At 30.7% G+C, this 14,186-nt stretch overlaps 1 protein-coding gene across 1 annotated transcript in view; it reads left to right on the forward strand.

Annotated features, from left to right (window-relative positions):
* disc1 (DISC1 scaffold protein) overlaps positions 1 to 14,186 on the forward strand; it is an 89,741-nt gene that overhangs the window by 20,952 nt on the left and 54,603 nt on the right. Inside the window, exons 3-6 of the mRNA XM_073834559.1 lie at positions 2,204 to 2,273; positions 7,163 to 7,316; positions 10,273 to 10,369; positions 12,216 to 12,436. Coding sequence (XP_073690660.1) covers positions 2,204 to 2,273; positions 7,163 to 7,316; positions 10,273 to 10,369; positions 12,216 to 12,436 — 542 coding nt within the window. The remainder of the gene's footprint in view (positions 1 to 2,203; positions 2,274 to 7,162; positions 7,317 to 10,272; positions 10,370 to 12,215; positions 12,437 to 14,186) is intronic.

The raw sequence follows: 14,186 nt of genomic DNA on the forward strand, positions 1-14,186 counted from the left end.
ATGTCGGAATACCACGAGAATTAGGTCGGAATACTACAAGAACAAAGTCGGAATACTATGAGAATAAAGTCGGAATACTATGAGAATAAAGTCAGAATACTACGAGAATAAAGTCAGAATACTACGAGAATAAAGTCGGAATACTACGAGAATAAAGTCAGAATACTATGAGAATAAAGTCAGAATACTACGAGAATAAAGTCGGAATACTACGAGAATAAAGTCAGAATACTACGAGAATAAAGTCGGAATACTACGAGAATAAAGTCAGAATACTATGAGAATAAAGTCGGAATACTACGAGAATAAAGTCAGAATACTATGAGAATAAAGTCGAAATACTACGAGAATAAAGTCAGAATACTATGAGAATAAAGTCGGAATACTACGAGAATAAAGTCGGAATACTACGAGAATAAAGTCGGAATACTACAAGAATAAAGTCAGAATACTACGAGAATAAAGTCAGAATACTATGAGAATAAAGTCGGAATACTACGAGAATAAAGTCAGAATACTACGAGAATAAAGTCGGAATACTACGAGAATAAAGTCAGAATACTATGAGAATAAAGTCGGAATACTACGAGAATAAAGTCAGAATATTACGAGAATAAAGTCAGAATACTATGAGAATAAAGTCGGAATACTACGAGAATAAAGTCAGAATACTATGAGAATAAAGTCGGAATACTACGAGAATAAAGTCAGAATACTACGAGAATAAAGTCGGAATACTACAAGAATAAAGTCAGAATACTATGAGAATAAAGTCGGAATACTACGAGAATAAAGTCGGAATACTACGAGAATAAAGTCGGAATATTACGAGAATAAAGTCGGAATACTGTAAGAATAAAGTCGAAATACTACGAGAATAAAGTCAGAATACTACGAGAATAAAGTTGGAATATTACGAGAATCAAGTCGGAATACTACGAGAACAAAGTCCGAATACTATGAGAACAAAGTCAGAATACTTATAGAATAAAGTCGGAATACTATGAGAACAAAGTCAGAATACTACTAGAATAAAGTCGGAATACTATGAGAATAAAGTCGGAATATTACGAGAATCAAGTCGGAATACTATGAGAACAAAGTCAGAATACTACTAGAATAAAGTCGGAATACTACGAGAATTAAGTCGGAATACTACCAGAATTAAGTCGGAATACTACGAGAATTAAGTCGGAATACTACGAGAATTAAGTCGGAATACTACGAGAATAAAGTTGGAATACTACAAGAACAAAGTCGGAATACTACGAGAATAAAGTCGGAATACTACGAGAATTAAGTCGGAATACAACGAGAATAAAGTTGGAATACTACAAGAACAAAGTCGGAATACTACGAGAATAAAGTCAGAATACTACTAGAATAAAGTCGGAATACTACGAGAATTAAGTCGGAATACTACCAGAATTAAGTCGGAATACTACGAGAATTAAGTCGGAATACTACGAGAATTAAGTCGGAATACTACGAGAATAAAGTTGGAATACTACAAGAACAAAGTCGGAATACTATGAGAACAAAGTCAGAATACTACTAGAATAAAGTCGGAATACTACGAGAATTAAGTCGGAATACTACCAGAATTAAGTCGGAATACTACGAGAATTAAGTCGGAATACTACGAGAATTAAGTCGGAATACTACGAGAATAAAGTTGGAATACTACAAGAACAAAGTCGGAATACTACGAGAATAAAGTCGGAATACTACGAGAATTAAGTCGGAATACAACGAGAATAAAGTTGGAATACTACAAGAACAAAGTCGGAATACTATGAGAATAAAGTCGAAATACTACGAGAATAAAGTCGAAATACTACGATAAAAAAAAAGAAATACTACGAGAATAAAGTTGGAATACTACAAGAATAAAGTCGGAATACTATGAGAATAAAGTCGAAATATTTTGATTATTAAAGTTATAATTTTTTGCGAATGTGTTCCAGATTTCTAACCTGCCGTCATACTAAAGTCCCAACAATAACTTTATGTATAATGCACTTTTTAAATTGGTAACAACTTTGCAGACTGTTTACATTGAAGGATAGCAAATTGCAAAAAAAAAATGTTTTTTTTGAAAACCCATATGACCTGCTCTTTAAGTGATTTTGAGCCTCTTAACTGTCTTGCCTTGCCATCTTTAACATTTTTTTTTTGTTTCACAATGTTTTATCTTCTTAAGATCGAATCCATAATGATGAAGCTTCAGAGATTACAGCACAAAGCAGTTCTGGATGATGACTATGACACAGGTCAGACATTTTACATGCTCAGTGTTGGTTTGATAATTATTTGGTGAAGTATGATGGATTCTCTAGCTAGTGGTATGTGTATATTAAGTGTAAATACTAGGGCCGGGACTTTAACGCGTTAATTTAGATTAATTAATTACACAAAAATTACGCGTAAAATTTTTTTAACGCATTTTAATCGCACTTAGTTTTGCACCGCGGAACGTTTATCACTGGATGAGATTCGGCGGACCGATTATACTGGAGCACCAACTAGCGTTCAGACCAAGGGGCAACCTCCCGCTCTCTCTATTGAAACCAACACGGAAGTGACTTAAACTGCAATTCATCGACTGGCCGCTAGAGACTGGCTGCAGAAGGGAGTCAGTCCCACTGACTCCCCATGTTAAAATGCCCAACTTCACAGCAGAAAAAAGTATGTTTACAGCCTGGTTCAAAAAATGGTTTTGGTCTATATAGCTAGTTTTGCCCTTCATGTCAACTGTGAGGGGGGTGAATTTTTTTATAACTCATCCGTTTAAGTTATATTAAGCCTTAAAGTTCTGTATAATTAAGGGCGTGGTCACTTGAGTGACAGGGGGATTGCCGCTGCTGTCACCACTGTCGCGCTAGGCGGGCGTGGTTTCAGCAACAAGCCCCACCCACTTCCCGCCTTTTTGCCCATTTTTGATTATCCGGGAGTGACGCGATTCCAAGATGGCGACGGCCGACTCCCGCCCACTTTAGGCTTCAAAATAGCGCTTCAGAATCCTTCGGGTGACGTCACGGATACTACGTCCATATTTTTTACAGTCTATGGTTCAGACAAGCTGTGTCCGTCCTAAATAATATTGTATGTCCCAAATCGTAGTATGTTTAAAAAGGTATTCCAAAGATTCCCGGATGGTCTACTACTTAACGATCAATGCACACTCTTAACGGCTAATATTGCCCGCAACTGCGCCGTGAACGAGGATTCAATTAGAACTACAAACACGCATAAAAAGTGTTAAAAAAAACTACAAACATGGAGGATATGCGCGACCAACGGACAGGTAGAGAAAGGGGTTTGAGTGATAAATAATCAGTGTGTAACCTGATAAAAAATATTTTTTAAATGTTATCCGCGTTATATTCCATGTGCAGCAACATTTATAATGATAGGTTTGGTCATTAACGTTTAAATGCATAATTAAGCAAACACAAGAGCAGAGTTCTCGGCATGAAAGACTCGTTTAAGAACGTGCCTCTTGCTACACTTAATGGCAATATTGCACTGGTCTGTTGGACTTGGTTGAACAAAAATAAACAATATTTTGTTGCTTAAGCTTATGTATTCAGTCATTATTCAATGGTATACTAAAAATCCATGTAAAAATCTTACTTCTCACTGTTCTCAGGTCAAATATTTATATGCGATTAAAATGCGATTAATTTCGATTAATTAATTACAAAGCCTCTAATTAATTAGATTAAATTTTTTAATCGAGTCCCGGCCCTAGTAAATACCAAAACAAAAACAAAAAAAATTAAAAAATATGTTCTGCATTTTAATCCAAATAAGTCCACAGCTGATGACAGAAGACAAAAATGGTTTTGTCACATTCGTGTGGTTCAAACACACCCAAACACTCCCAGCTGATTGTCTGTACTGCGATGGTGACCTTAAACTTAACCAAAACACATTAACTTGTGATTGCTGACTTCATAGCAACAATATTGCCTTTTTACATTGCACAAGTTTGTTTGATTAGCAGTAACACAATTAACATTCAACTATTATCCAGAAAGGAACATTATCATTTTATTTATGTTATTTATGTGGTTTATACCATGCAAACTGTACACTGAATTTGTTCTCAGCTGGATCCCATTTGAAATGTTTATTTGTTTGCATCAGGAGTATTATTGTTATCTAAAACAAAAAAAAACATTAAAAAAAATAATAAAAAAAATATTTTTGTTACTTAACCTAAGTTAAACTATTTCTTGTTTCTCAAAAAACTAAAATAACTAATACAATATAAATAAATATTATACTATATAAACATGTATAAACTGATACAAATGACAAAAATGCACAACAAAATTACTAAAAAATGTAACAAAAATTAAATTGAAAAGGAAATTATAAAATATCAAATGTCAAAATGTATCAAGATGTTTCTATAAAACACAAAATATAAAAAAATGTATAGTTTATAATAAAAATATATTGCATATGTGTTTAGTATGCACACTGTGTACTGACTTGTTTTTTATTACTGAGCTCCCATTTGACATAAAAATAAACATAAAAGGTTAGCCTAATAGTAATGTAGTATAATATAATATAATATAATATAATATAATATAATATAATATAATATAATATAGTGCTGGACAATGGTAAATTGCGATTAATTGCATCCAAAATAAAAGTTTTTGTATGCATAATATATGTGTGTGTGTGTGTGTGTGTGTGTGTATATATATATATATATATATATATATATATATATATATATATATATATAATATAAAGACACGCATACACTATATATTTTGAAAATATTTATATATATATTATTATATAATTTATATTAATATACATATATGTAATATATAAGCATAACATATTTTTCTGAAATATATACATGCATGTGTGCGTTTATATAAACATAATAAATATACACAGCATTTCACATACTGTTTTTAAACATTATTAAGAAGTATAACTTTAAGATGAAGCTTGTCATTCGGTGTTGAACAGCGCCATCTGCTGGTCATGAACACAGTTATCATACAGGACCGACATGCTTTTCATGGAGTGAAGCAGCAGTATTTTACTGTGTAACTTCTTCATCCTTTGATTCATTACTCAGTTGCTGTACTCAAAAGCATCCCTCGATATCTTCATTCTGTGTCTTGAGAATCGTCTTTAACTTCTTTATCAGATCAGATGATTGACCCACATTTGTCAGCTGGAAGTCTTTCTTCCCCCCTTTTAAGCATGACAAACCTTGTGACTTACATAACTAGACTTTTCCCAAAGCCGTGTGTGTGTGTGTGTGTGTGTGTGTGTGTGTGTGTGTGTGTGTGTGTGTGTGTGTGTGTGTGTGTGTGTTAGGGTTGTGCCGATAGACGATAGTATCGTGTATCGACGATAGTCAGAGATATCGCCTGTTGCTGATGCCTTTGACGATAGTTAGACGATTATTATTATTATCCGTCAACAAAGAACTTAACTTTAGCAATGCAGCACAGAGAGTCTGTTCTAGGATGCTTCAGAAACTTGCCGCGGTATAAACACACGCATAGAGAGGCCACAGCGCCTTAACACACCGCGTGCAGTGAGAATGGGAGATTTTCATCATACAGTACGGTGGTAGATTCACTGATTCTAAAGGGAGTGTTATATTATATTTGCATTGCAGTCATTAGGATAACAGAGGTAGTAAAACCTGGTTCAGGCTGAATTAATTACGATGTATCATAATCAGTCTGTATATAGTAAACATAAACATTCATCTCAGTAACGTCTATAGGCGTTAATTAGAATTACGATGCGATCAGATGGCGCTAAATATACGCACGTGAATTACACGCGCATCACTTCTCCGCATTCAATATGAACTGAACTACAACATCACCCTCATGATAACGGTCAGACATACAGCGGTAACATTATAGCAATATGACGGGTAAAGAAAGATTCATTCATTTACATTCTGGCACGCACATTTACAACTCACTCACTGACGATTGCAGAGAATGAAACCGAAAGTAACTTGAACAACTCCGGCAGATCTACAGTGAGAGCTCTGTACACGCACAACTTAATCATATGCCAAAAGAAAGTCTACCTTTACAAAACGAATAAGGAATTTAGTCCATAGATAATTAATTAAATAAGCACGATAGTATCGTGTATCGGCGATCTCTCAGGCTGACGATAGGGCGATATGAAAATTGAGCATATCGCCCAACACTAGTGTGTGTGTGTGTGTGTGTGTGTCTGTGCGCAAAGTGGGAGACACTGTTTCATAAAGTGTTTTTTCAAACTAGTGGAAAGAAAACACCCAAAAGACACTGTTAAGTGTTTCTTTTATAGCACTTTTTCTATTTGTGTCAATAGATTTCAATTACAATACATATTTATAAAGCCTGCTTTCTCGAAATGAGTTTTTTCTCCTACACTGAGCCATAAATCTCCACTTCAGTAGCACTTACACACACTTAACTTGACATTTTTATTCTTGTCTATATCCTGAAGGTTTTTAAAGAGGGATTTGTTCATATACAATTTGCTTGATTTTATACAACATTTTATTCCCCCAAAAATGGTAAAAAATAAAAATAAAAATGCATTGTTTTCTGTCTGTTGTAAGTTTTTTTCTGAATTATGTCATGACAAAATGAGATACCCAAAATCCCCTCTGTAAAAACATGTGACTCTATATGTAAAAAAAAAATTAACAAGAATTTTAAAATCAACTTCATCTAGTGTTTTGATTTTTGTACTAGAAATGTATGCAAATTGCTGCGTATTTCATTAAACAATGCCTCATTTGCATATTTAAACCTAACATTTTAGAAAACTTGTCATACAAAAAATGTTTGCAATTATCAATGTAATCAATCAACTTGGTAAATAAGGTGATAACTATTAGTTCATTTTTTTACCCTATTCACCTGCAGTGTCTCGCCTTAAACTTGTGTTTTCAAGATTAAAGAAGAGAATATAAACTTTCAACAAGTTAAATATCAACAGTAAGGTACCTCATGAATAACGTATTTAACATTTAATTTAATTTGGATTGACTTTGACCTAAATTGAACTTGAACGTTTGTATATTAGTGTGTGGTTTGTGGTTTTGGCCATCGAAGACTGCTCAAAGTTGAAGTCTAAATTGTGTTTGTGTGTTTAGCTGAGCGTTTTGGTAAGAAGCTAGAGGAACTGAGAAGAGAGCGAGCGACGCTTAAGCCTGGTTTACCGTCCAGACATCCGGAGGTCACTGGATTTCTAAAGCGTCTCAGGACGGCTGTTCACAGCGTCATCCACCGGACAGAGCCGCACTGCAGGTTTGGAAACGTTAAAAACCTCATGCATTATAAACATTATGCCCTCTCTTCTACTCACCAATGCTGCATTTTTTGGCTCTAAAATGCCTTCTGTTTAAAATAACTCTAAAATTCAGTTTAAAATAACTGTTTTCTATGTGAATATATTGTAACATGAAATTTATTCCTGTGATGCAAAGCTGAATTTTCAGCATCATTACTTCAGTCTTCAGTGTCACATGATCCTTCAAAAATCATCCTAATATGCTGACTTGCTTCTCAAGAAACATTTCTGATCATTATCAATGTTAAAAACACTTGTGTTACATTTTATTTTTCAAAATTCACAGATGAATAGAAAGTTCAAAAGAACAGCATTTATTTGAAATAGAAATGTTTTTTTAACATTATAAATATCTTTGCTGTCACTTTTGATCAATTTAATGTGTCCTTGCTATAGAACTGTCACTATGTTGTATTTGAAGGCTGGTTAGTTGATAGTGGTTTCAGAAATAACCCGTTAAAACAGGAAAACACACAGGTGGGGCGCCAGATCTGCTGGAATGTGTCTAAACAGAACTTCCTGTTACGTATTGTTTCCATATGTTTATCATCGTACTGTATTGAGTCTGAGCTCAGACACACTCATCATAGGAAAGACACTAGATTATTAATCTTTGTTGATATATATATTTTTTCTGTTTTTATTTTAATTGTACATTTTTGTCATCTGTATTTGTTTCTTTTAAATGTCTATCATTTTTTAAATTCGGTTTTTAGATTTAGTCATTTTAATGGTTTCAGTTAAACTAAATCAAGAGAAGAATTACAGTACATTTTTATATTGTATTTTATTTCAGTTAACATTTATTTTTATGTCTATTTAATGTTTACAATTTTTGGTTTTGGTTTTAATTTGCGACTTAAGAGTATTATGTTCAATTATAAAATAAATTAATATTTTTTTTATTGTTGGTATTTTATGAATATTGTATATTATTTTTTGAAAACAACAGCAGCAATAATAATAATGATTTATCATTATAAATGTTTACAATTGAATGATAATAAAACAATAATGGTTTATTTACTTATATTTACTTATTTATTTATTTTGGTTGTAAGTTTAATAGCAGTAATAACTCTGGATATTAACAAATTAATATTTTCTGCTTTCATGTTTGTTTTTAGTTTGTTTCTGTTTTTTTTTCCATTTTTTTCATTTTAGGTTTAGTTTTAATACGTGTCAAGTTAAACTGAATGAAAATGAGAAATTTAATTTAATTAAATTTTTATGTTGCTTATTAAATAGTTATTTTTTTATTGCTATTATTATTGAAAATATATTGTTGTTAAAAACAACTGCAATAAAAAATAATAATGATTATTGTTTATTATAATGACAGTTGATTGATGATGATCATTACTGATAATAACAAAATACCAACATTAAAAAAACTACATTATTATTATAGGATTATTTTATTTTATTTCATTTTGTAAATTTTATTTTATTTTATATTAGTTAAATCTATTTTATGTGAAGTATAAAAATTTTACTTTTTATTTTTAGTTAACAATAATAACCCTAAAAAACCTGGTTATAAACAAATTCATATTTTTTGCTTTCATGTTAATTAATGTTTCTGTTTGTTTAGTTTCTGCTTAAACATTTAGTCATTTTGTTGTGTTTTTGAGATTTTAGGCAATTTTTGTTGTTTTTAAATATGTGTAAATAATTTTTATTCATTTAGGCCCGGTTTCCCAGACAGGGCTTAGACTAAGCCAGGATTAGACCATAGTTCAATTAGGACATTTAAGTTATTTTTATAAACATGCTTAGAAAAAAACATTACTGGGGTGCATCTTGAGACAAAACAAAGGCACTGATATATTTTAAAATCAATCAGTGCAATTTTATTTCAGTTGAAACAACTCAGACTTGCATTTTAGTCTAGGACTAGGCTTAAGCCTTGTCTGCGAAACCGGGCCTTTAGGTTTAGTTTTAATACATCAAGTTAAACTGAATGAAAATGAGAAATGTTACCTTGAAAACTTTTACCTTGGACATTTTATTTTATTTTTTTAGCGCTAATTAATTATTTATTTTATTATTGGTATTATTATTGATTATATATATATATATATATATATTATTGATAAAAACAACAGCAATAAAAATAATAATAATAATAATTTCTTATAATGACATAATTGATTGATTATTATTTTTAATATTTTTTAATGATAATGATCATTATTGATAATAACAAAATACCAACATTAAAAAAATATATTATTATTATTATAGGATGATTTTATTTTATTTTAAATTATTTTATTTTTTATAGTGATAATTAAAAAAAATTATTATTGGTATTAATATTGGTAATATATATTATTGATAAAAACATCAACAAAAAAAATTATTATAAGGACATGATTGATTAATTATTATTTTTATTATTTTTAAAGATGATGATCATTATTGATAATAACAAAATACCAACATTAAAAAAGTATATTATTTTTATAGGATGATTTTTATTTTAATTTTATTTTTAATTATTTTATTTTTTATAGCGATAATTAAAAAATATATATTATTGGTATTAATATTGATCATATATATTATTTTTAAAATCATCAACAAAAAAAATTATTATAAGGACATAATTGATGGATTATTATTTTTATTATTTTTAAAGATGATGATCATTATTGATAATAACAAAATACCAACATTAAAAAAAGTATATTATTATTATTACAGGATGATTTTATTTTATAATTTTTTTTTATTTATTTCAAAAGTTTTTGGTGTGTTATATATGTTTATAAAAGTTAAATCTATTTTATTTAAAGTATGAAAAGTTACTTTATATTTTTAGTTAACAATAACAACCCTGGTTTTCAATTATAACATGTTTCCAGTCATGTTTTATTTGAGTAATAATAAATATGCTTTTTCAAACAGGCAAAATGGTGAATCAAGTGACGATAATGGATCAGGCAGCTCTCAGAGTCGACCTCGAACACGAGAGAAGCTTTTAGAAGAAAAACAAAGGATTCAGGTGAACAGAAATATATGATCATCACTAATATATGTGACCCTGGACCACAAAACCAGTCTTTAGTCGCTGGGGTATATTTGTAGCAATGGCCAAAAATACAATGTATGGGTCAAAATTATTGATTTTTCTTTTATGTCAAAAATCATTAGGAAATTAAGTAAAGATCATGTTCCATGAAGATTTTTTTGTAAAATTCCTACTGTAAACCTATCAAAATGTAATTTTTGATTAGTAATATGCATTGCTAAGAACTTAATTTGGACAACTTTAAAGGTGTTTTTCTCAGTAATTTGATTTTGCAGCCTTAGATTTCAGATTTTCAAATAGATGTATCTCGGCCAAATATTGTCCTATTCTAACAAACCATACATCAATAGAAAGCTTATTTATTGAGCTTTCATATGATGTATATATCTCAGTTTTGTAAAATTTAACCTTATGACTGGTTTTGTGGTCCAGGGTCACATATATGATTAATGAGAGCATAATATATACAGTCGTGGCCAAAAGTTTTGAGAATTACATAAATATTGGAAATTGGAAAAGTTGCTGCTTAAGTTTTTATAATAGCAATTTGCATATACTCCAGAATGTTATGAAGAGTGATCAGATGAATTGCATAGTCCTTCTTTGCCATGAAAATTAACTTAATCCCGAAAAAAACTTTCCACTGCATTGTTAAGAAGGCTTCAGGGCGTCCAAGAAAGTCCAGCAAGCGCCAGGATGGTCTCCTAAAGAGGATTGAGCTGCGGGATCGGAGTGCCACCAGTGCAGAGCTTGCTCAGGAATGGCAGCAGGCAGGTGTGAGCGCATCTGAACACACAGTGAGGCCAAGACTTTTGGAAGATGGCCTGGTGTCAAGAAGGGCAGCAAAGAAGCCACTTCTCTCCAAAAAAAACATCAGGGACAGATTGATCTTCTGCAAAAAGTATGGCGAATGGACTGCTGAGGACTGGGGCAAAGTCATATTCTCAGATGAAGCCTCTTTTCGATTGTTTGGGGCATCTGGAAAAAGGCTTGTCCGGAGAAGAAAAGGTGAGCGCTACCATCAGTCCTGTGTCATGCCAACAGTAAAGCATCCTGAGACCATTCATGTTTGGAGTTGCTTCTCATCCAAGGGAGTGGGCTCACTCACAATTTTGCCCAAAAACACAGCCATGAATAAAGAATGGTACCAAAACACCCTCCAACAGCAACTTCTTCCAACAATCCAACAACAGTTTGGTGAAGAACAATGCATTTTCCAGCACGATGGAGCACCGTGCCATAAGGCAAAAGTGATAACTAAGTGGCTCGGGGACCAAAACGTTGATATTTTGGGTCCATGGCCTGGAAACTCCCCAGATCTTAAAACTCGTGGTCAATCCTCAAGAGGCGGGTGGACAAACAAAAACCCACTAATTCTGACAAACTCCAAGAAGTGATTATGAAAGAATGGGTTGCTATCAGTCAGGATTTGGCCCAGAAGTTGATTGAGAGCATGCCCAGTCGAATTGCAGAGGTCCTGAACAAGAAGGGCCAACGCTGCAAATACTGACTCTTTGCATAAATGTCATGTAATTGTCGATTAAAGCCTTTGAAACGTATGAAGTGCTTGTAATTATATTTCAGTACATCACAGAAACAACTGAAACAAAGATCTAAAACCAGTTGAGCAGCAAACTTTGTGAAAACTAATATTTGTGTCATTCTCAAAACTTTTGGCCACGACTGTACATGTCAGTGCATGAAATCTAATTCCTTTTTAGCTTGTTCTGGCTGGAGACCATCTGACCGATTTGTCAAATCTGATGTTGATTGTAGCTCAGCAATAGTTTAAAAGGTTTATTGTGTTGTGCTTCTTCAGAAAGAGATGTGTGATCTTCAGCGGAGGCTGGAGGAGCTGCGGGAGCAGAGCAGAGCTGTGGAGGAGCAGCTGGAGCTGGAGGAGCTGGAGGAGCTAGAGGAGCCCGTCCTGAGAGCCTGCGATTCAGCTCAGCTGCGGCTGATGGGTCAAGCTCTGGAGGACATGATCAGCTCTGAACATCGGGCTCAGATCAGCGTGTCTCCACCTGTAGAGATCATCAGGTGAGGAAAACAGATCTAAAAATCTAATGGAAATATGTGGAAAAATATAAGGTCTCATATCTCACACACATTTAAACCTTTATGTTGCAAATGGTCAAGACAAACAATAAGAGTATGATGCATTTTGAGGCAGCGTGTTTGAAAAAAGTTTAAAGAAGGTCAATGAAAATGATTCCTTTAACCGCATGAAATCATTATAACTTGCAAATGATTGATTATGCATTACAAAAAAACATTGATTTAACATGACAAATTAATAAGTAATTATTGATTATCATATTTTTATTATTGTTTTTTTTTTGCTAATGTAAATTATTGATAAAAGCAAGAGCAGCAATTATAATGATTTATTATTATAAGGATTTAAAAAAAATGTTTTTGTTATTATTATTATTATTAATGAGGGTGATGGTTTATTAATAATTATTATTGTTATTGTTTTAATTATACCGTTACGTTATTAATATTAATAATAAAAACAATTATACATAATTATTTATTTTTATTATTGCTATTATTATTGATGGATATTTTGTTGATAATGTATAATAATTAATAAACAATAGCAATATTATTATTATAAAATTATTCATAAATAATAAATAATTTATAATTAATAAATTAAATAGTTGTGTATTTTATTATTGTTATTGTTATTATTATTAGTATTATTATTAATAATAATAATAATAATAATAAAACACTAAGTTTAAAAATTATATTTATACAGTATATATATATATATATATATATATATATATATATTTTTTTTTTTTTCAAAAACAACATTATTATATTATATTTTATAATATTGATTTATTATATTTATGATTATGAATTATGATTATTATTATTATTTTTATTAATCATAATTCATGACCATAAATATAATAAATAATTTTATTATTATTGTTTTAATTTTACAGCTACATTATAAATAATATAATAACAACAATCATAAAAAATATTTATTTTTTATTATTGCTGTTATTTGTAATAATGACTTACAATTGATAGATTATTATTTTAATTATAATTTTGATAATTAAAATTATTATTGATGATAATAAAGATTAAAAAATTCATTTAATCATTGTTATTATTATTTTTATTAATAATAACAAAACCACAGGTTTATTTATAATATAAATAGTAATAATAATATATAACCAACAATTTATAAATACAATTGATATAATATAATAATAATAATTATTATTATCAATAACAATAATGATATCGTAAATTATATTTATTACTATAATTTTTTTGATTATTATTTTATTATTATTGATAATGATGGTGATGATTATAATGTACTGCTAATTTTTTATTATTATTTTGACAATAATTCAATTTCTATTAATAAATAATAAGTTATTTATATAAAAATATAATATTTCATATATGTATATTATTAATAATATAATATTTATTATTATTGATTTGAATTTGTAGCTGAGAGCCAACAAATATTAGAATAATAAAATCAAATACAATTTCTATTCTTTTTAAGCTCTTTGCTGTAATTTTTAACATAAAACAACAGGTGATCATTTAAAGATGTCATTTGTGCCAGTCAGTATTCACTAGCGTTGACATTTAAGACTGACGAGGTTCAGTTAAATCTTCTCTTGAGTGGATTTAGTTTTTTGAGGAGTCAGAGGGAGACGTTCTGCTGAAAGGTCATCTCTAGCGGCGATGAAGTTTCTGTCTTCATCGAGCAGAAAAATATTGAACTCTAGATTGC

The sequence above is a fragment of the Garra rufa genome, chromosome 2, assembly GCF_049309525.1.
Source record: "Garra rufa chromosome 2, GarRuf1.0, whole genome shotgun sequence".
Lineage (NCBI taxonomy): Eukaryota > Metazoa > Chordata > Actinopteri > Cypriniformes > Cyprinidae > Garra > Garra rufa.